The sequence below is a fragment of the Odocoileus virginianus genome, chromosome 28, assembly GCF_023699985.2.
Source record: "Odocoileus virginianus isolate 20LAN1187 ecotype Illinois chromosome 28, Ovbor_1.2, whole genome shotgun sequence".
Taxonomy (NCBI): domain Eukaryota; kingdom Metazoa; phylum Chordata; class Mammalia; order Artiodactyla; family Cervidae; genus Odocoileus; species Odocoileus virginianus.
Genome location: NC_069701.1, coordinates 37,398,030 through 37,421,512, shown reverse-complemented (window position 1 = coordinate 37,421,512; position 23,483 = coordinate 37,398,030). Strand labels below are relative to the sequence as shown.

The window sequence follows — 23,483 nt, the reverse complement described above, 5'->3', positions numbered from 1 at the left end:
TTTAATGCCACTTAACCATATGCTTAAAAATGATTGAAATGGTAAATATAATGTTATATATGTTTTATCAGTTTTTAAAAAATCACTGAAAATTAAAAAGATAGTATGACCAAGAAAAATGTCCCCTGTTCCAATTCTACCTCTGCCTCTAGTATGAAATCTTGGCCTAGAAGCAGGAAAGCCTGGAGGTGAGGTGGGAGTCAGTTTTGTAGGGTCAAAAGGATGGAAGGGAGGGGAAAAGAGTGGGGTCACTGAGGCCTCCTCAGTGACTGGCTTGCCTCCAGACACCAAGCCGCACCCTCTTTCTCAGTCCCCACTTGGGGCCAATTCTCTTCCTGCAACAGCTTTTTCCTCTCTAATCTGTGGTCCATCTCTCACTCAGCCTCTGTAGTGACCCTTCTAAAACCTGGGTCTGACCACGTATCTCTCACCTATCTCTCCTTCTTAAACTCTTTCAGCAGCTCCCATGGCCTCAGCTTCGGTCTTGCAAGTAGAACAGTTCTAAACTGACTCTGAAACTGTTTTTCCAGCTTCACAGTCCTGTCTTTCCTGAGCCCCGAGTTCCTTTAAGTCATACATCATAACCATGTTTGAATACCTTCCATCTGCAAATAAAGAAATGTTACCCCTGATTTTCTCAGCAACCCTGCAAGGCAGGTGTCACTGATTCCCATTTTAGAGATGGGGAAACTGACTCTCACAAGACTAGGTTGGACTCAGAGACCTAGGCCCTTTTGACCATGCTTTGGATTCTCTCTCATTCACTCAGGTGCCTCAGTGCCTTTGTTCAAGAATGAGCATAAGCCCGTCCACCCTCAGGTTTGGCTCAGAATCGTGACACCACCCCACCCTGCCCCAGGCATTCATGATCTTGGTGTCTTTTTCACAGTGTTCAACACCGTTGAAAATGCCCTTGATAACAGATTTGCTATCCTTCCCCCGACTAGACTATGAGCTCCAGAAGAGCAGGGGGTCGTGTCTGTATGTCTTCTGGTGCCCCAGCACCTGGAGCACATGCGATGCACTGTAGACCAAGAAGAAGCACTGATGAGATGAGTTGGATCCCTCCCAGTGCCAGGTCTAGCCTGCCCTTCTGCGTGCTCCCTCAGTCCTCTGACACCAGAAAAGCTGTTGGTCCCTTGCACTGCTGCTGCTGCGTCGCTTCAGTCGTGTCCGACTCTGTGCGACACCATAGATGGCAGCCCATCAGGCTCCCCCGTCCCTGGGATTTTCCAGGCAAGAACACTGGAGTGGGTTGCCATTTCCTTCTCCAGTGCATGAAAGTGAAAAGTGAAAGTGAAGTCGCTCAGTCGTGTCTGACTCTTAGCGACCCCATGGACCGCAGCCCACCAGGCTCCTCCATCTATGGGATTTTCCAGGCAAGAGTACTGGAGTGGGGTGCCATTGCCTTCTCCGGGGCCCTTGCACTAGGTCTGGTTATTCCTTGGCTCTTGGGCCTCTCTTGATAGACCTGTCTCCTGGGCCCAGTGCCTGGCCTACTCCAGCTACCTCATCAGACACCCTAATCAATATCAGAATATCCCCAGTTGGCACTTGGTTTATTCCAGCTTCACTCTCACTATGGGCTTAGAATGCCACACAGTTTCTTCCAGAAGGCAGGCCTTCCCCCAACTCCATCCCACCATATAAAGCCCTCTGGGGCTGGAGTGAGTGAGCCCCCAGCTCCTAGAGCCTGGCCTGTCTTGAGGAGGGGCCTGGAACAGAGTACCGGGAACACAAGTACCAGAGCAGCAAGTTTTATTGCAACTAGAATCCCCTGGTCATGTGGGAGGGGTGGGGCGGAGGGACACCGGTCACTGACACCACGTTCCCAATCCACAGCATGGAGCCAAAGGTCCAGTTGGCTGTGCCCCGCCTCTTCCCCGGCCCCCCTCCCATCAGGGTGTCATCGAGGCTGAGTTAGAGGCGGGTGAAATGTGGAGTCCATTTCAGCAGAGCCTTCGTCTGAGGGGTCTGAGGAGCATTTGGTGGTGGGGGTCCAGGTGGCCCGAGACGCATGGGGCGCTTCGGGCTGACGTCGGCACGTGTCCTTGTGGGGCTTAGGGGGAAGCAAAGAGGCCACTGTGTTCACGTGGAGGGGGTGGGAGGGAGGGAGCCAAAGGCTCAAAGTGAGAAATCACTGGCCAGCAACCACACAGGTGGGACCCGGGGACCCCGAGTCCTAGACCAGGGTTAGTGTCCACCCCCTGCCTCCACGGCATTCACCCCACTAGCCGCTCTCGGGTCCTATGTGGGGATCTGCAGGTGGCCCAGGTCTTGGTCCATGATCTGGAGGACGTCGTCCAGGATGGAAGGCCCCAGGTCCACGTGCAGGGACAGCAGGGAGCTGGCGTGGGACAGGAAGGGCTCCTCCGCTCCGGACTCTGGGGTCAGCCCGCTGTGGGCAGCGCCAGCCTCTGGGATTCTCCACACGTCCACAGTCCCCGCCTCCTGCGGGGAGGGCTGCGGGGTCTCCAGGTGCAAGCGAGGGGGCTTGGGTGGGGCCTGGGCGGCGGGCAGGGTGAGGGCCTGTGGCCCGCCGATGACCGGCAGGGAGATGGCGTTCTTGAGCAGAGGGGACGGCCCATCTGGGAGCTCCCGCCCGCACAGCGTGGCCGTGCGCATGAACTGGAAGGGCATCTCGAAGCCGCTGTCCTCCTGGGTCTCGTCCACCGCCGTCCCTGGCAGGAGGTGGAACTTGCCCTGCAGGAAGGAGATGTCACCGAACGTGTCGTTGCCACCTCCGCTGCCGATGTGGATGGTGTGGCGGAAGTCCCCCAGCGGCGGGCTGATCATGTCCGAGGACAGCAGGTCCCGCAGCTTCTCCTTCTTGCCCTTGCGGCTGCCGCGCTTTAGATAGATGGGCACCTTGGTGGACATGGCGGCCTCACCCCCGGGGACCGGGACCGGCCACTTGCAGGACCGTGCCCTCTGAGGTCTCCTCTCACCCCAGTCCACCACAAACACCCAGAGAGAGGTGTCCAGACACCAAACACTTGCCAAATGGCTAAGAAACGATCAGTGAAGTCAGAGGGTCGGGATAACCAAAATCACTTTCTCCCAAGAAGGTTGAAAACGCTTCTGAAAACCCGAAGCAGGCAGGCGCAGAGCTGGTAGTCAGCAATGCTTTCTGGGCTTGTCCTTGAGAGATTCTTTCCGGTCCGGGCTGAGGAGCTGAAACATGAAGGATATGAGTAAGAGATGGAAGGACAAAGGCAAAGGCACCTGTCTGGTTTCCGGGTGCCCTTCGGGAGCTTCAGGAGCCCACGCGGGGCCGTACTTCTGTGGGAGCCCTCTTGGCAAGATCCTGTGTTCCTCCACAGACTTACTGCGGCCTCAAGGCCTGGATCCCAAGCGCCAAGCCCCTCCCTCTATGAGTGGGGACCCTGCGTGACAGGCCTGAAGTCACATACACAGCCCTGGTTCTGGTCTCCTGCTCTGAGTCCGCAGCTCTGCTCATCTTCATCGTCTGCACTCAATTGTGCCCAAGACGTGACCAGTGCCAAGTCATCAGGAGTGGGGGCGTGGCGGGCAGAGGGGGGCGCTTGTCTCAGATTTGTCTCAGCTCCTGACTTGACCGAGGATGGAGGTCTTGTGACCTCTGTCTCGCCCACCTAGGCCGGGCCCAGGACTGGATGCAAAGCAGGTGTTCAGCCCACCCAGCCAAAGAAAGGAGCATCGGTTTGGCCCAATCACATCCCACCTGAAAGGGAGATGCTTGCTCAGAGCTTCCCTTTTCTCTTCCTCCGGGTTAGGAGTTCCTTATGGGCAGGAACTGAGTCTACTGTAGTTTCTGCCCCTCCTTTCTGTCCCAGCAGCTAAGGGGAAGAGAGAGTGGGGGATATAAATACTTGGGGAGTGGAGGCTCTGCTCCATGCCTGGGATTTTGTTGAGTTCTTTGCAAACCCATCTCATTCAATCATCACAAACTCTCTCCTTTCATTCCCATTTAAAATGAGAGCTCTCAGGGAATTTCGTAGTGGTCCAGTGGTTAGGACTCACAGCTTTTACTGCTGTAGGTCTGGGTTCAGTCCCTGGTTGGAGAGCTAAGATCCCGCAAGCCACATGACATGGCCAAATAAATAAATAAAATAAGAGCTATCAACATTTTGGAGGGATTCCCATAAGGCATTGCAAAATGAGAGAAGCAAAATGCAAAAATGTAGTCTAGAAGATTCCATTTGTTGAAAGCAGTTCCGCTCCCCACTCCCCATACATGCCTGTATGTGTACCTACACATACAGATCTGCATAGGATTATATCTTATATCGGAGCAGGAAATAATATAGAAGGCTGGCACTAGGTTGGCATAGGGGCTGCTTACAGGCGGGGGCGGGGGGCAGGGATGGAGTGTGGGGTCTGTGACATGGGAGGAAAGTTGTCCTCAGTAAAAATTATCTTTAATATCAGGTCTCATTACTAAAAAATGATATAAGTAAGCTAAGTATGAAAGGATGGTAGCCAAATGTTGACGGTAGTTCTCTCAAGATGGTAGAATTTCAGGTGACTTCCCCTTTCTTGTTCATACTTCTATAAGCTCAAATTCTTAATAAGAAGCATGTATTATTTATGAGCACATATTATTCATGTAGTCAGAATAAACACAGATATTTTTAAGGTGGAAAAAATAAATACACTCTGGAGGGATGTCATACAGGTTTAACAGAAAAAGGAAGTGGAACAAGCACTCCCTCTAGTTTCCGCAGCAGGGGACTGGCCTGATGTGTAGAATCAGCATGAAAGGCAAAGAAACTTATCCAAGGTCACCCAATGGGTGACCACATGAGCCCACCCTCCTGGGGCCAACAGGGGCTGAGCAGGTGGGAAATCGCTGGGGAAGGGTCAAGCAGCCTCTGCCAGTTCTTCTGCCCCATTCTTCTTCTTCATCTTTTTTTAAAAAAAATTTTATTTATTTATCTGACTGTGCTGGGTTTTAGTTGTTGCACTTGGGTATTTAGTTGCAGTAAGCAAACTCTTACTTGTGACACGTGGGATCTTTTAGTTCCCTGATCAAGGATCGAACCCAGGATCCCTGTATTGGGAGCATGGAGTCTTAGCCACTGGACCACCAGGGAAGTCCCCTCTGCTGCATTCAGCCTGGGGAGCAGGGTGAGAGAAGAAGGAGGGGGCTGGCAGGAGGGAGCAGGAAGGAGGAAGGAGGATGCAGGAGAGGCAGAATCCCAATGGCAGACCTCCCCCCAGCCAGGTCCTTACTCAGGAAACCCCACCCCAGGACCGGACAGCTCGGGTCAGTGGTGCTGAGCCACAGAGACCGGACATCTTGCCCCTCCCAGAGCACCTGCAGCTTAACAGGAAACAAAGGAATGACTCTCCGGTGGCAGAATTCCAGCTAAGCTTGGAAGGAGCTGGGGGGGGGGGGGGGGGTGGGGGAAGGGGAGGGAGGCAGGATGTGCTCTGAGGTCCTGGACTCCCATCACTCATTTAACTAAAAGACATTTATCTGTGCCCACCATGCCAGGTCTGGAGGCATACTGACATACATCCTATCTGTCCCCTTGGCAGGCGAGAAATCCTGGGATAGTTTTCCTTCCTTTTCACTCATGGAGAAGGAGGCCAACTGGTGGGATCTGCCCAGAACTTGGGCCAGACCTCCCCCCTCCCCCCCGCCCTCCATCATACAGGGGCGCCAAGACAGCCTGAGTGTTTCCACAACAGATCCGGCGTCCCTGACAGCTCTCGTGCTCTGAGCCAGATGTACCCACCCAATTCCAGATGTGAGGAGAACTGAGGCTGGGGGGAAGGGTTGGGCCAGTGTCAACCACCGGGGAGAGCCAGGAACTGCAGCCATCAAGCCCCAAATATTCAAATTTGGCAACTCCAAGACCCCAGGCTCCAGCTAGCCTTGCATGGTTCCCATCTTAACCTCCTAGGCACAACACAGTGTCCTCACTGGCCTTTCCAGAGGCAGAAGCTGAATCTCAGAGACAGCAAGCAACTTTGCCGAGGTCACCCAGCTAGTAAGAGGAAGAGTGGGCACTACTACCCAGCTGGGTTCCAGTGGCTCTGATACAAGGGGCCGTGCCAAAATATGTGCACTGCCTGGAGAGCAGGAGGGATCCACCTGGGCTGGGGCTGCCAGGTCCCCAGGCCTCCTCCATTTAAGTTCTACCTCTTGGCTGCTTCCATCTCTCAATGTGCAAGTGTCCAGATATATGAGAAGGAGCTGTCCATCAGGACAAGGCTCTAGGGGCTGGGCTGGGCTGCACCCTGCAGCTTTGGGAGGAGCATTTCGGAGCCATCCCAGCTCTGTGGGCCTGCTCTGGAAGGCGCCAAGGGCCTCCTTTAGAGAAAATGACTTCTTGGAGGCAGAGTCCCCTCCTCACGAGGAATACTAGGCCACTCCCCACCAGGGGTGTTCCAAAGTCAGGCCCCTAACCTTGAACCCATTACTACCTAGAAAACATCTTTTCTCTCTGGCCTCACCTTCCTCATCCATGAAATGGGGTGACAACAAGGCCATTACGAGGGAGTTACTGGAAGTCAGAGAGAGTGTGGATGTAAGAGGGGGTTAGTGGGTCACTGTCAGCGCCGACATTTATTCAACAAGTAGCTCTAGGGACTTCCTCAAGCATTCTGGTTCTCCGGGGACAGTGCTCCAGACAAGACCGAAAAAGAGCAGCCCCTGGGCGGAGGGGTCCTCCGGTACAGGCGCCCTCGGGGGCCACGGGGGTCTCCTAGCTTCCCTGTGTAGAGCGGCTCTCGGTTCCGTGGCCACCAGGTGGCGCGCGCTCTCCCTCTACAGCCCCTCGTCCCGGAGGGGTCCTGCAAGCGCTGGGGTCTCCAGCGAATCTACAGTTCTAGGCGGGCGCCTCCCAAGGAGAGGCACGCACGTTCGCGTACCAGGTGCGGACTGTCTGCAGGATCTTCTTCCCTTGGAGGATTGTGGGCTCACAACCAGACAATCGGGGGAAGAGGGAGCGATCGGAGACCCTGCCCGGGTATCCTACCTCAGGGAGGAGCCTCCCCTGTGTTTTCCGGCCTAGGCGATGTCCGAGTGTCCGCTCGGCGCAGGGCCAGAGTTCGGCGTGCGGCCCCCGCCCCGTGGCTCCCGCGGGCCCCGCTATTCAGGCCCAGCTCGGGTTCTGGCGCCGACCCCCTCCCCGCCGTCTGCCCGAGCGCAGCCCAGCCCAGTCCGGATCCGTTTCAGGACACTCGCGGCCACGGCTAAAGATAGGAGGACACCTCACCATCGACTAAAAATACGACCCCGGGTCTGGGCGAGGGCGCTGAAAGGCAGGAGGGCACTGCCAGGTCCCGGGGGTGGGGCGGGGTCCCCGGCGCAGCATGGAGGGCTGGACCGGGAATTCGGGTTCGGGATGCGCGGCGCCCCGCAGGCCGAGAGGAACGCGGGCGTGGCCGCCGGGACCGAGGAGCGGGTGAGAAATGCCGTGCATCTCACGGCAGAAAGGACCTACGTAGAGATAAGTTGGGGACCGAGGCGTGATCGGGGATGACGCGCTTTAAGGGTGGGCCTCTCGAGGGACATCCGCCCCGCCCCCCTAGCAGCCGAGGTCTGGCTGCAGAGTCAGGGCCTGAACTCACCTTGACGCGCGTTTAGGCGGCTGACCAGCGAGAGGCGAAAGCGCAGAGGCTGGACCGCGCGGCGGGGGGATAGACCTGAGCTGTGAACTTACAGGGAAGACCGAGGCCCCTGAGGCCCCGCCCCCTGCCCGTAGAGCCAATGCCGGGGCCGTCCCATCTAGGCCACGCCCACAGCCTCGCCCCACTCGCGGGCCCGCTTGGGCTCCCTCTTCCGAGGCGCAGCGCAGGGGTCCAGCAGCCGCGGGGGCGCGGGGGTCCAGTCCGAGCTCGGGCAGCTGCGGGCCAGGCCGCGTCGGGTGATGGGGCTGGACACCGCGAACTCCGGCTATGTCCTTCAGAGCCCAAACTCTCGGTTCTAGGAGGGCCGAGGTGGGAGGTAGCCGGAAGACCGAATTCTTAGAATTCAGAAGAGGAGCGTCCCTGGAGGGATCCCTCCCTGGAGGGCACCGCCATAAAAGTATTGAGTAATTGCTGAGGAAATGAATGAGGCCTCGGAGGCGCTTACGTCAATGTATTACAGACTTCCGAGAGCTTTCAGGAGTTTGCCGTCCCCTAGAAAATAGGGCTTTGGGGGTGTGCGCGGGATGAGTGGCCGGGCCACGCCCGTATTTATCTTCAGGCTAGGTGGCTTCCGGGGTGGGGGTGGGACTGGTACTCAGACTCTTTACAACGTTGGGTGGGGCCTGAGCAGCGTCAGGGTGAGGTCCTGGGGCTCGCGGATAGAAGAAACATTTACTGAAAGGCAGACCCTGCAAAGGGTGGATGGTAATGAGGTAAGGAGACCTGACATCTGTGACAGTACAATGTGACCAAGATGACAGAAGCTTCCATACTGTAGATGTGGGAGGGACTCAAGGAGAGGGGTCAGGAAGGCATCCTGAAGGAGGGAAGGATGCTGAAGGTGGAGGTGAAGGTCAGCTAAGCCAGGAGGGAGGGAAGGATGGGGAGAAGCAGAATCCAGTAGGCAGAGTAATGGCTCTGCCTAAAGAGGGGGAACCTGTGAATGTATTTTCTTATATCGCAAAGAACAATTAAGTTTGCCAATGGAATTAGAGTTACTAATCAACTGACTTTAAAACAGAGAGATTGGGACTTCCCTGGTGGTCCCGTGGTTAAGAAGCCTACAATGCAGGCGACATGGATTCTACCCCTGGGTGGGGAACTAAGATCCCACGTGCAGCGGAGAAACTAAGCCCATGCACCCTCAACTAGAGAGCCCTTCTGCTGCAACAAAACATCCCATGTGAGGCAAGTAAGACCCAACACAAACAAATAAATAAATTTTTAAAAATTGTGTTGTACTTTTAAAAAACAAAACAAAAAATCAGAGAGATTATCCAAATTATCTGGGTGGGTCCAGCACAATAATTATTGCTGGTCCTTAAAGTGGAAGAGGGAGACTGGAGTGTCAGAAAAAGAGATGTGATGGTGCAGAAATACTGTGCTGCTTAGGAAGATGGAGGAAGGGGCCATAAGCAGGCAGCCTCCAGAAGCTGGAAAAAACAAAAAAGAGGGTCGTCCCCCTGGAGCATCCAGAATAAACACAGCCCACTGAGCTTGATTTTAGACCCATGTTGGAACTTCTCACCAATGGGACTGGAAGTTTATAAATTTGTGTTGTTTTAAGCCCCCAAGTTGTGGTGGTGAGAGCTGGACAATAAAAAAAGACTGAGCACCGAAGAATTGATGCCTTCGAACTGTCGTGCTGGACAAGACTCTTGAGAGTCCCTTGGACTGCAAGGAGATCAAACCAGTCAATCCTAAAGGAAATTGGTACTGCATATTCATTGGAAGGACTGTGCTGAAGCTGAAGCTCCAATACTTTGGCCACCTGATGCCAAGAGACAACTCACTGAAAAAGATCCTGATGCTGGGAAAGATTGAAGGCAGGAGGAGAAGGGGATGACAAAGGGTGAGATGGTTGGATGGCATCAGCAGTTCAATGGATATGAGTTTGAGCAAGCTCTGGGTGTTGGTGAAGGATAGGGAGGCCGGCATGCTGCAGTCCATGGAGTCCCAAAGAGTCAGATAGGACTGAGCGACTGAACAGCAAAGCCCCCACGTTGGTGGCGATTTGCTACAGCAGCAATAGAAAACAAATGCAGGGAAGTTTCAACTTTTAATCTTGAGCCTTCCTGGCCGCTCCTTCAACTCCCCAAGGAGCATCAGTTAGGTGGATTCTGCCAGGACTGGCCTAGTGGCTCAGAGGAAAGCTGAGACCTGGACAGTGCAGGAAGGGGGCCCTAGGCCAAGTAGTGGTGTGGGTGGGTAAGTGTTGTACCTTCCCCCTTCCTACCAACCAGGCTTTGTCAGCCAACAATCCACCCTGGCCGGCCTATGCCCTTTGCCCAGTGCCTTTTGCCCTTGAGCTCCTCAAATCCTCTGAGAGCCAGTGAGATGGACAGGGCCAGCATCACTATCCCCCTTTATAGAAGTGAAAACTGAAACTCAGGGTACTGACAGTGATCTACTTAGCCTGAAAGGACAAGACCTGCTGGCTCTGGATCCTCCTCCCCGTTCAGGCTTCCCACCCAGCCATTGTCACCCCTGCCCTCCCCTCATTCCTACAAAGCAACCAGGTTGGGGGGACAGCTCGATGCCCAGCCCTGAGCACTGTCTCTGAGCCACAGACCCAGGTTCTGAGCTGGCTGTGCTGCCAACTTGCTCTGTGGCCACAAAGAAAGGACAATCCCTTTCTGAGCCTCCTTGCCTGTAAAAGTGGAGTTCCATGAGTCCCAAACAAGATAAGGGACTTGGGCTTATTTTGTTGATGGGAACACACAGTCCCTGCAGGCGGGAGTTTCGTGGAAACATTATAACTGGAGCTTTGGGGGACGGCAGATGGCCTTGCCACCTGACTTGGAATGAGTCTAATGATGAAGCGCTGACTCTGTTAATGACTCCTCTGAGCCTGTGAGAATAAGGCTTGAGACTCGGCCCCCACTCTGTGCCCATCAGTGAGTATCCTCCGTTGGGGGAAGGGACTTGGGATAGGTCAGGAGCTCCATTCAGGGCTGGTGACAAAACAAAATTATAGGGACGAAAGCTTGGACAGGCAAAGACCCTTATCCAAGGCCACTCAAAGCCAGGAAGCAACTCCGGAGCTCTTTGGAGAAGTTCTGGTGTATGGGGGAGGGCAACTGACAAGCACTGGGGATGACAGAGCACTTGGGCGATGATTTGTCCCCCAAGCCTGACCCAATCCTGGGCCCCTCCTTCAGCAGTCAGTCATCTGCTCAGCCTGGTTGTGTGGTCAGGGCTCCCAAGCAGGGCCCAAAGCCACAGGAAGTGCCACCTGCACTTTGGGGCTGTTCGAAGCCCACCTGGATGTGTTCCACCCAGCGCTGGCTCCCTGGACGGTTCCTACTCTCCAGCTATCAACCGGAGTTCTGGCCCCCGCAAAGCCCACATCCAAGGCCCGCTCTGTGCCTGGCACTGGGTTCTGTGCTTTGCAAGCACTCAGGTAGGCGGTCCATTCTCCCCATTCACAGAGGCAGCTGTGTGGCTTGGCTGGGGCCTGCGGAGTCCCTGGGGAGCCTGCTGCTGGCTGCTCTCAGCTCTGCTGAATGGACGGGATCCTTGCAGACACGCCCTGTGTTGCCATGGTAGCCCTGCAGTTAATGAGCGTTTATAATACAGGATTTCATTGACTAGAATTGTTTTTTTTTATGCAATGTCTCAGGCCGTGTGTAAAGGCCTGAGTACGGGTGATGAGGCTGGGATCCTGGGCCACGGGAGCATCGAGGTGTCCTGTGTTTCTGACCCAGCGGACGCTCAGGCCAAGTGCCTCCTGACCCCGTGTCCAGGGACTGCCGTCTCCACCAGGGCCTGGACTAATCTTGCCAGAGGGGGTCTCAGACAGCCTAGTGTCTAAGGGGTAGGACCCTGAGGGCCGTTCAGGGGAGCTGAGAGGCGGGGAAGCCTGGAGGGAGAAATGCCCCAGTGGGTCATTCAAGTCCCTTCCCCTCAGCCTGGAGCCTCGCCTTGATCCTGAGCTAGGCCCAGGCGCCGGCCCGCTGCCCCCCAACCCCACAGCTGCTTCCCCCACCCAAGGACCTGTAATCGCCATACAGGGACTGACTCAGTCCTTCCTTCCCCTCCCGGCCTCTTCTTCCTGGAAATCGCCCGCGTCAGCAGCCCCAGCCTCTGAGGGCCCTGGGGGATAGAGTTGGAGGCCCCCTTCTCCAAGGTCATCTGGGGAGAATGATGGGGGAACCGAGTTGGAGGGTAAGACTCCCAGGCTGGAGCCAGCTCTCCTCGGCCCCTCCCACTGGGGATCTAGGGAGGCAGATGAGATGAGGGGGACCAGGAGTCTGGGGACAGGTCTGGGGGCAAGGCATCAGAAGGGAAGGGACACCAAGGGAGCAGAGAGAGGAGACAACGTCCCCGAAAGGGTCTCAGCTCCCCCCACCCCCATCCCCTGCCACGGGAGGCGGGGAGTGGGACAGGCTGCGTCCGCCCCTAGGAGGCCTCCTCCGTGGCGGCCTGAGGTCAGCCTGCAGGGCCCTGTGGCCTGAGCCAACCCCCCGGCCTGGGATGGATTTTTCCTTGATTGTTTCTTGTTTCCTTCCTCCCCTGGGCTCCTGCCAACTCCAGCCCTGCCCTCCTCGCTTCTCACCCGCTTTTAGGGAACTCTGACCCGACGGAGGCTGGGACTCCAGATGAGAGCTCCCCCAGAGCGCCCCCAGCTCCTGCCTCTGCTTTGGTCCCCTCTGTGGGAACTGGGTGGCAGGGCCTGACTGGGGGACTTCCCTGTGGGTCTGGATTTTTGGTCCCAGGCCCAGGGCCAAGGGGGTTTCCAGAGTTATGACAGCACTGTCCTAGAAGGGACCAGTCCAGGCACTTCCTTGGGACCTCCGAGCCACATGGCCATCTTTTGGTCTGGGCAACACAGAGTCAGCAGAGGTTGTGTTCAACACTCCCCACCCTTTTGAGACACTTTGTCATTATTCATTTTGAAAACTCATTGGCATCTACCTTGTGCCTAGGGCTGTGCCAACTGGAGAAGACACAGGTGGCCAAGGCTGGGTTCCAGCCCTCAGAAAATAAATACCCCGGGTAAAACAAATGACCACTTCTGTGCCATGATGGAGATCCTTGAAAGCAGAGGCCAGCTCTGATTTATCTCTTTCCTTCCCAGGTGGCATGGATGAGCCCCAGTCAGCGACAATGGATTGCATGCATACTATTAATAAGTCGCTTCAGTTATGTCCGACTCTTTGTGACCCTATGGACTCTAGCCCTCCAGTCTCCTCTATTCATGGGGTTTTCCAGGCAAGAATACTGGGGTAGGTTGCCATGCCCTCCTCCAGGGGATCTTCCTAACCCAGGGATTGAACTCACATCTCTTAAGTCTCTTGCGTTGGCAGGCAGGCGATTTACCACTAGTGCCACCTGGGAAATGGATTGAGGGAAGAACCAAAAAGAACAGCAGTAAAACCAGTTTGTTCTGCTAGTGGTGGGGAAGCAGGTGGAAGAGTTAGGAAGGCTTCAAGGAAAAGGTGATATTTGAGCAGGATATTAATGGGTAAGTAGGAATTTGCCAGTTGGAGAATGGAAAAGATATTTCAGGGGGAGCAGGCAGGGGCAAAAGCAGAGGCCAGAGGGAGTGCAAGTAGATGCGTGGTGTGATCAGGAAATAAGCGATGTCTAGCAGATCATGACATAGAAGAGGGGGAAAGACCAAGAGGGCAGAGGGTGCCGTTTGCCTTGCCCAGCTCCTATCCTTCTTATTCTGGTGACCACCCCTCAAATTTCCAGAGTCTCCAGTATGACTGACCCCACCGCCAAGCTCTAAAAGTGGGTCTGAGACCCCGGTCTCCCCACTCTGAGTGATGGGGATGGTTTAGGGATAGGCATATATCAGCAAGGGCTTCCCTGGTGGCTCAATTGGTAAAAAATCTGCTGGCAATGCGGGAGACCTGGGTTCCATCCCTGGGCTGGGAAGATCCCTTGGAGGAGGGCATGGCAACCCACTCCAGTATTCTGGCCTGGAGAATTCCATGGACTGTATAGTCCACGGGGTCCAAAGAGTCGGACACGACTGAGTGACTTTCACCACCATATATCAGCAATGAGCTTCAGCCTGTGATTGATAAGGTGACAGATGGCAAGGCGTCCACCTAGGGCTCCCAGCAGCCAGCTCTGCCACTCTGAGGGAAGAGCCTGTCCAAGAATAAAGCCATCACAGAGAAAAACAGAGCCTAGAGAATGACTTTCAATGACATGGCTTGTGCTCCTGCATCCAGTCTTGCCTGAAGCAGACATCCTTTATATGAACCAATAACTTAATGACTTTTGTTTAGTCCAGTTGGAATTGGGTTTCTGTCACTTGCCACTGAGAATCTTACCTATTAAAGAATAACTAAAAGCAGGCCTTCCCTGGTGGCACAGTGGATAAGATCTGCCTGCCAAGGCCGTGGACACAGGTTCCATCTCTGGTCTGGGAAGATTCCACACGCTGCAGAGCAACTAAGCCCGTGTGCTGCACCACTGAACCCTGGAGCCCATGCTCTGCAACAAGAGAAGCCACCACGGTGAGAAGCCCTGCAGCCAAGAGGTGCCCATGCTTGCTGCAACTAGAGAAAATCCGCTCATAGCAACAAAGACCTGGCACAGCCAAAAAGAAGAATAATTAAAAACAGACAATAGCTCGTGCTAGCTGCTAAATGGGGGTGGGGGAGGGAAGCAAGGATCTGTGTAAGTGTGATATGACCAGAATTGCATTTTTTCATTGAAATTACTTTTTTTTTTGACATGGTAGCACTTTCATTAGGTTCACAATTTAGAAATCATGAGGCAAAATGTCTCCCTCTCACCCTTGTTTTCCAGGCACCAGTTCTCCTCTCCATGGATGACCAGTACTGTTTCTCATAAACACTTCTAGATATACTCTTTGCACAAGCAAGACCTCGCCCATCTTTTTTTTACACAAATGAAAGTCACTCAGTCGTGTCCGACTGTTTGCGACCCCATGGAATATATAGTCCATGGAATTCTCCAAGCCAGAATACTGGAGTGGGTAGCCTTTCCCTTCTCCAGGGGATCTTCCCAACCCAGGGATCAAACCCAGGTCTCCAGCATTGCAGGCAGATTCTTTACCAGCTAAACCACAAAGGAAGCCTAAGAATACTGGAGTGGGGTAGCCTATCCCTTCTCCAGGGGATCTTCCCAACCCAGGAATCAAATAAGGGTCTCCTGACTTGCAGGCAGATTCTTTACCAGCTGAGCCACAAGGGAAGCCCTTTTTTACACAAATGGCAATATTTAGACAAGGAGAGCCCCAAAGTACAGCAGGCCATGGTGGGAGTGGGGAGAGGAGAGGCCCCATTGCCGGGGGTGGTGGGGGAGAATTTGCAGGGGCCATGGGAAGGTGCGTTTTGTTGCACCTCTGCTATTCATATTGTCATGCACCTTCCTTTTTTCAGTTAACACTATACTTATGACCACTTCATATCCGTTCATAGAGTATGTCCTCAGTGTAATTTCCTCACAGCTGCATAGTATTCCACATGGGGTGCCCCATAATTTACCTAAATTATGGCCTCTCCGGTCTCAAGACACTTCTCTGCTCCCTCTGCTGCAGACATGGGCCTATCTGCTCATAATGGTCTCAGCTGATAGGTGTTTAGCTTGTCCGCAGGCCTTTCCGTGACAAGCAGTGCTGCAGTGTATCGTCTTGTATAGATGCTGTTTTACACACATGTGAGCACAGCTGCAGAATAAGTTCACATGAACTCAGGAGTCATATGCTTCCCAGGTGGTGCTCGTGGTAAAGAATCCACCTGCTAATGCAAGAGACATAAGAGACGTGGGTTTGATTCCTAGGTCTGGAAGATCCCCTGGAGGAGGAAATGGCAACCCACTCCAGTATTCTTGGCTAGAGAAATCCCCATGGACAGAGGAGCCTGGTGGGCTACAGTTCATGGGGTCACAAAGAGTCGGGCATGACTGAAGCAACTTGGCATGCAGGCATGTGAGTGTCACAGGACACTCGCAGTTGTCATTTGATCAGCTCTGTCCACTTGTCCTTCTCAGGGGATGTACCAGGTCCAGGGTCCCCACATGGACCACAGGGCCTATTTCTCCTCAAGCTTCATTGCTTTTTTGATTATTTTTAAAAATTTTATCTATTTATTTGGCTTTGCCAGGTCTTAGTTGAAGCATTCAGGATCTTTAGTTGTGACCTGTGGGATCTAATTCCCTGACCAGGAATCGAATCCAGACCCCCTGCTTTGGGAGCGCAGAGTCTTAGCCATGCGACCACCAGGGAAGTCCCAGTCTTTTTTATTGTTGTCACCATGGTTGATAAACACTAACTAAAGACAAGGGAAGCTTGAAAAATCAAAGCAAAAGTGTCGCTCAGTTGTGTCCACCTCTTTGCGACCCCATGGACTGTAGCCCACCAGGCTCCTCTGTCCATGGGGATTTCTCCATGCCAGGCTCCTCTGTTTATGGAATTCTCCTGGCAGAATACTGGAATGGGTTGCCATTTCCTTCTCTAGGGGAATCTTCCCAACCCAGGAAGCGAACCTGGATCTCCTGCTTAGCAGGCAGATTCTTTACCATTTGAGACACCAGAGAAGCCGTGGTGTGGTTTTAACCTACATTCCTCTTATGATAAATGAGGTTGGCCATTTTTCATAGTCTTCAGGGCCAACTCTCTTTCCTTTTCCATGAACTGACTGAGAAGTATGCTTCGGAGGGTTGATTCAGAGACGAGGGTGTGGCAAGAGGCCTGACTGGAGGCAGGGGCCACTTTGGAGACAGTTGGTTCAGAGAACTTGGCTCTGAGCTCTGGTGTAAAAGCCGGCGTTGGAGATAGTGAGGTCGAAAGATTGGAATTTGGTGACAGATGGGCTACGGGGGCCAGGGAGGAAGGAGAAGGAGGGGTCAGGCCAGTCCAGGGTGATGACTTGGTTGATATGAGGGGGCCGGGTAGGAAGGGGAGGACAGGTGAGTCATCAAGGGCGGTGGAGGATCCCAGCGAGTCCCTGCCCACTCTCCATCCCACGTCATGACTGATGCAAAACACCGAGCTGATGGCCACATGCCCCTGCTCACATGCTTCAGTGGCCACAGACCCGGGGCAGTGTCCCTGCTCGCCTCCAACCCTAAGCCACTTCTTGGCTCCCTCTGCTCTGGACCCGGCCTGCACACACCCGGGCTCCAGGCACAGGTACCTTGCATGGCTTCTCCTTTCTCTGGGCCATCTCCCTTTTTCTGCAGCTCTCAGCCATGGGGTCAACCCCAGTCAATGTCACGTTGCCTCGGAGAAACTCTGGACCACAGTTCTCTCTGTGCCATCATCATCTGATTCATGTCCATCCCCCTACCCCTACACTGGGCTGTAACCACGGCTGTCTCCCCAGAGTGGATACCCATGAATGTGAATGAATGAATGAATGAAGGGTAGGGCGTGGGGAGGGAGCAAACAGGAGATGAGGGTTTAGGAAGCCAAAGGACCTGGAGCCAGCCATCCCATGTAAGGTACAGCCGCTCGGCCCCTCCCTGGCGCCCCCTCTCATCTGGCTTGCTTGGGTTTTCTGCTTAGCATTTGTGCTAGTGCTTGCTGGCTTGCAGTTTCTACCTTGGAGTGGAAACTCCAGGTAGAGCAGGGATTCTCTTTGGAGGTCTGCATCTCGATGCTCAGATGAGATCCCGACAGGAGCTGGTAGCATGGTAGGCGTCTGAACAGGAGTGGCGTGGGAACTGATGGGCTGAGGCCCAGGGCAGCACGCTGCTCCTTCCTTCTTTCTAAGAATCTGTTTCTGTGGATGGAGACGAGAACATGTTATGACCATGCATTCCTTCGGTGGGTATCTCTTATGGATCTACTGTGTGCCAGGCACTCTACAGGGACAGGACAAAGTCTTTGCCCTCCGGGGACAGGTTTACAGAGCTGAAGGGCGAGAGAGATGTATGCTTATCTATATGGGGCTTCCTATGTGGTGCTAGTGGTAAAGAACCTGCCTGCCAGTGCAAGAGACTTATGAGACTCAGGTTCGATCCCTGGGTCAGGAAGATCCTCTGGAGGAGGGCATAGCAACCCACTCCAGTGTTCTTGCCTGGAGAATCCCATGGACAGAGGAGCCTGGCAGGCTACGGTTCATAGGGCTGCACAGTCAGACGCTACTGAGGCAACTTAGCATGCATGCACATATATATACATTATTTTCTTTCTTTTAAAAACAAATTCATGCATATGGCAAAGGACTTTAAACAGGATGTGAGAATGGACATGACTAATTCTCCTGAGACCTCCTGCTCCTGACCCTGCTTCTTCAATCCCCAGCCCCAGAGGAAAACCACTGTGATTGGAAATATTCTTTTGTTGTTTTTAAAGACTTTTTTTTTTGGAGTGTGGATCATTTGAACAATTTTCATTGAGTTTGTTACAGGATTGTTTTTGTTTTACGTTTTGCTTTTTTGGGGTGTGCACCATGTGGCCTCTTAGCTTCCCTATCAGGGATTGAACCTGCACCCCCTTACAGTGGAAGCCAAAGTCTTAACTACCAGACCACCAGGGAAGTCCCCGGAAATATTCTAAGAGCAGAACATTTGAGATTTTTTTGTTTTGCTTTTAATTTAATTTATTGAAGTACAGTTGATTTATAATGTTGTGTTAGCTCCTGGTGTACAGCACAGTGGTTCATTATACATATATAGTAATCTGCATCTGCTAATCTCAAACTCCCAACCCATCCCTCCTCCACCCACCCCTACTCGGCAGTCGCAAGTCTGTTCTCTATGTCTGTGAGTATATTTCTAATTTGCAGATGAGTTCATTTGCGTCATATTTCATTTTACTATTGTTTTTTTTTGGCATGCCTCAGAATGCAGGATCTTAGTTCCTGGACTAAAGGATTGAACGTGTGCCCCCCCGCAGTGGAAGCCCAGAATCCTAACCGCAGGATCTCCGGGGAATTCCCCATTTGTGTCATAGTTTAGATTCCATGTATAAGTGATATCATATGGTATTTGTCTTTCTCTTTCTTACTTCTCTTAGTATGATAATCTTTAAGTTGTTGCAAATGGTATATATATATATATATATATACATACATATATATATATATATATATATATACACACACACTACATTTTTTTTTTTTTTTAATATTTGGCAGCATGTGAGATCTTAGTTCCCTGACCAGGGATTGGACTCTTGCCCCCTGCTTCAGAAGTCGGGAGTCTTAACCACTGGACCACCAGGAAAATCACTACCATATTTTCTTTATCCATTCATCTATCGATGGACATTTAGATTGCTTCCATGTCTTGGCTATTGTAAATAGTGCTGCTATGAACACAGGGGTGCCTGTGTTTTTGTTTTTTTTTTTTAATTTGCACCCATCTTTTTGAGTTATAGTTTTGTCCATATATATGCCCAGCGGTTGGATTGCTGGATCATATGACGATCCTGTTTTTAGCTTTTTGAGGACTCTCCATACTGTTCTCCATAGTGGGTGCACCAATTTACATTCCCACCAATGGTGTAGAAGGTTTTCCTTTTCTCCACACCCTCTCCAGCATTTGTTACTTGTAGACTTTTTTGGTAAACTTTTTAGTGATGACCACTGACTTTTTAATTTCTGACCACTCCTGAGAGGTACGTCATTGCAGTGTTGATTTGCATTTCTCTAATAGAGTGTGGCGGGCTACAGTCCAAGGGGTTGCAAAGAGTTGGACTTGACTTAGCGACTAAACAACAGCATATAATTAGTGATGTTGAGCATCTTTTCATGTGCCTATTGGCTGTCTGTATGTCTTCTGTGGAGAAATGGCTATTTAGGTCTTCTAATCATTTCTTTTTTTTCCCATTTATTGATTGGATTGTTTTGTTTTGTTATTGAGTGTATGAGCTGTTTATATATGTGTGAAAGTGTATGTCTGACTCTTTGTGACCCCATGGACTACACCAGGCTCCTCTGTCCATGGAATTCTCCAGGCAAGAATACTGGAGTGGGTTACCATGCCCTCCTCCAGGGGGTCTTCCTGACCCAGGGGTCGAACCTGAGTCTCTTAAGTCTCTTGCATTGGCAGGCAGGTTTCTTTACCACCAGTGCCACCTGGGAAGCCTGTGTGTGTGTGTGTGTGTGTGTGTGTATTTTAGAAGTTAAGTTGGGGGCAGAACATTTGAGGAGGACTCCAGATCTCAGGGGAAGGTGGGCCCCAGGGCTCAGGCAAGGTGAGCCTTCCAGATTCTGGTTGAGGGCTCCTCCAGCTACTGGGAGCAGAGAAGCCGGAGGGGCTGCTGCGGGGCTGCCTCCGCTGGCCTGGCTCTCCCGCATCTCACTCCGTGGGGCCCACTGACTTGGCCCTCCAGGCCTCCAGTTCTGTTTCTCAGTGAGAAATGCTTCAGACCCTGGGAAGATCTGGGAGCAATGGAGCTGGCAGGAGAGATGGGGCTCTTCAGGGCCCCACCAGGCTTAGGGCAGACGCCTGGGCTCTCAAGGAGCAGTGTACAGGACAGGGGTCAGTGGGGTGACAGCCAGCAGCTGTCCCAAGACTTCTGAGGGGCCCTGGGCAGCTGCATGGTGCTCAGCTGTCAGGCGGCCTCTGGGCTGACAGGAGGAGGACTGTGGGTCTGGGTGGGGGAGTTTGGAGCTGGCCATGGGCCTGGTGGGCCCAAGAGCAGGCCAGCCCTGACACCACCAGGGCCCTGGCATTTCCAGGAAGACCCAGAGGGAGCAGAGATAGGCCTGGCTGCTCAGGGATAGAAGATCTAGAATGATGATGTCAGGGAGCCAGAGGGGTCCAAATGCCTGCGTGTAAGTGGTTAAGTCCCATCCCTTCAACCTCTGGACTTTATGGCCAGACAATGTGGCCTGGTGCTGATCTCTCTCTCCCCAGGTTCTGGTTCTCTGTCCTTTGGTTTGATCCATACTCAGGAGGCGTTTCCCCTCATGGAAGCAAGATGGCTGCAGCAGCTCCACCTCGTGGCTGCGTCTTTTCTCCTACCTCCAGCATAAGCCTTGGAGCCACTGTGTTTACTGTGTCTTGGGTTGTGCCTATTCCTGGCCAACTACTGAGGCCAGGGAAATGCAGTGTGTGGTTCGGTTTAGGCAAGGGAGGAAGGGGGAGGTTCCCCTCACCACAGAAACTGGGGTACTGTTTCTGTAGGAACAGACAGAGGGTGCTGGGGAGGCTCTGTCCTGTTTTTTTTTTTCCTTTTTTCTTTTTTTTTGGCTGTGTTTGTTGCCATGTGGGCTTCCGTAGTTGTAGCATGCGGGCTCAGTAGTTACTGTGCTCGGCCTCAGGTTCCTCTCTGCAGTTGGAATCCTCCTGGATCGGGGATCGAATCCATGTCCTCTGTAGGTGGATTCATAACCACTGGACCACCAAGGAAGTCCTGTCCTCTGACAGCCGTTCAAGTGTCTCCATCTCCCTCGGCTTCACTTTGCTCTGTGCGGCACTTGCCAGCCCTTTCCTAAGTTACAGGTTGGATGTTGTCTGTCTGCTGTGGGAAAGCCTTCAAAGATCCCCTGAGACACACAGAATCTGTCCAAACTCCTTCACAAGTCTAGACTGCTTGAGTCATCTGGCTCTAAAACACGGCTCCAGGTCAATCACTCAGGTCTTTTTTCTTTTTTCCCTTCTCCCTCCCTTCCCTTGTATTCCCTTCCTTCATAAATTTAGAGCCTGGGTGTATACACAAGAGCATTGAGAATGCGTTCACACAAAAACTTGTACAGGAGTGTTTATAGCAGCACTACTCACAATAGCCCCAAAGTGGAAACAACTCTAATGTCCATCAACTGATGAATGGATAAACAAAATACAGTCCATCTGTACAATGGGATGGGGCTTCCCAACTGGCACCTGTGGTAAAGAACCCACCTGCCAGTGCAGGAGACCTGAGAGACTTGGGTTTGACCTCTGGGTCAGGAAGATCCCCTGAAGGAGGGGATGGCAACCCACTCCAGTATTCTTGCCTGGAGAACCCCATGGACAGAGGAGCCTGGTGGGCTACAGCCCACCGGATCGCAAAGAGTTGGGCACAACGGAGGCGACTTACCACACATGCACACACAATGGAATAGTATTCAGCCATAAAAAGAAACAAAGCACTGATAATGCTATGACTTGGGTGAACATCGAAAACATTATGCTACGTGAAAGAAATCAGACACAAAAGAACACACTGGTATGATGCCAATTATTCGATATGCCCAGAAGAGGTAAACTTGTAGACACAGAAAGTAGATTAGCATTTGCCAGGGAATGGGAGTGGGGTGGAGATGGTGAGTAACTGCTAGTGGGTATGGGGTTTATTTTGGGTGATGAAAATATTCTAGAAGTAGTAGTGATGTTTGTACAACTTTGTGAATGTACTGAAACCCACTAAATTATACACATTAAAGTGGTGAAGTTTGGGAATTCCCAATGGTTAGGACTTGGTGCATCCACTTCCGTGCTGGGGTCCCTGGTTCCATCCCCGATTGATTAGAGCTAAGATTCTACAAGCCACATGGCAAAAAAAAAAAAAAAGAAAAAAGAAAAAGGATCTCTGTTACAATTATAAATTATTCGAGTTTTCTGTACTGACAATCTGGACGAACTTTTTGGCCAACCAATATCTCAGTAACACTTCTTTTTTTTAATTGAAAAAAAACAAAACCACAAAACTACCCTCCTCTACCCTCTACCAGTCAAGGTCTTTCTTGTCTTCTTACAGGGTTATTTGAGGGAGAGGCCACGAGTGTCCCGCCGGGACTGGCTCTCAGGTGCCTCAGCCAGGAGCCCCAGGGTCAGGGGGAAGGAAGTGTGTATCAAACAGAGAAGTGAAAAATCAGCCCAAATGGCTATTCCCAGCACCAGGGGAAGCGGCAAGGCTGGGCTGAGAAAGCCTGGGTGACCCCAAGCCAAGGGAAAGGAAACACTGAGGCTGAAATGGCCGCAGGAGGCAGGAAGGATGGATGGCAGAGGAGACGTTATGGCCCTGCCCAGGTCCTCACCCCCAAGGACCTCCCCTTCCAGAACCCCCAGCTTCCTGGTTGCTCTATACTTGTGTTCCCAGACACAGAGCTACGAGGGGATTTTGTTCCCTCTGCAGCTCTCCCCTGACCTTTCTTGAGACAGAGCCTGAGCCTGAAGGGTGGCTGAGCAGGGGCTTAAGGAGGCAGGGCAGGCCACCCAGGCCAGCAGGTGAGAGAAGGCTGGGGACCCTGCCAAGGGCAGGGCTGGGGCATCGAGGTGTGGAAGGTAAACTTGGTCAGAGTGCAAGACTTTGCTTCTGCAGAACCACCTGCTTCACCCATGGGCTTGTGTCTCAAGGGCTTGGGGCACCACCTGGACCAGGGAAGATGCCGCCAAAGCGGGTTTTGGGGCAGGTGGGTCCCAGGAGTCCAGGCCCAGTTGGGCTCCTCTTCTTCTCCCAACCCCGTCGCTAAGGCCCCCCCACCCCCAGAGCCTTATTTTAGAGTTGTGAGCCCCAGACAAGTGAGAGGAACGAGGCTTAAGGAAACTGCTGAGCCAGCTAGAGGGGGCCGAGGAGCAGTCGGCTGGCAGTCATTGGGCACTGACTTCCTGCCGAGAGCAAGGGAAGTTTCTGGTGTGTGTGTGGGGGGGGGGGGGGCGCGTGTCTGCCAGACCTGTCTGAATCTGGGGTTCTCATCCTGCTTTTTCTGTTTGTTTTCAATGCCTGCCTAGGCCCTCCCAGAGCGCTGTCCACAGTCACACGACTTGTATCCAGGCAACGGGCTCTTGTTCCCATTCATGCCAGCTCCAGCTCTCTCCCCTCACCTGCCCTGCACGTGCTTCCCTCCCCTCCCCCTGCCCTGTCCCCACACCCACCAGGATACAGGTATTATTTCCCCTCTGCTAACCATCCCCATCCCACTGGGATCTCTGGCCCATCCTTGCCAAATGGGCACCAAGACATTACCATTCCCCACATGGCTTCTCCAGCAGCAATG

The 23,483-nt window shown here is 52.9% G+C and overlaps 1 protein-coding gene across 3 annotated transcripts; it reads right to left on the bottom strand.

The window, feature by feature from the left end:
- Positions 1 to 1,741: 1,741 nt before the first annotated feature.
- Positions 1,742 to 7,672, bottom strand: CDC42EP2 (CDC42 effector protein 2). 3 transcript variants are annotated; one of them, XM_020906425.2, is made up of 2 exons: positions 7,564 to 7,672; positions 1,742 to 3,174 (listed from the first exon to the last, which is right to left on the bottom strand). In XM_020906425.2, exon 2 carries the CDS (start codon positions 2,878 to 2,880, stop codon positions 2,248 to 2,250), a length of 633 nt encoding a protein of 210 aa, XP_020762084.1. In that variant the 5' UTR covers positions 2,881 to 3,174; positions 7,564 to 7,672; the 3' UTR covers positions 1,742 to 2,247. The 3 variants fall into 3 exon arrangements, with proteins under 3 accessions (XP_020762084.1, XP_020762085.1, XP_070313732.1); XM_020906426.2 differs by lacking the exon at positions 7,564 to 7,672 and adding an exon at positions 6,969 to 7,455; XM_070457631.1 differs by lacking the exon at positions 7,564 to 7,672 and adding an exon at positions 3,704 to 3,808.
- Positions 7,673 to 23,483: the final 15,811 nt, after the last annotated feature.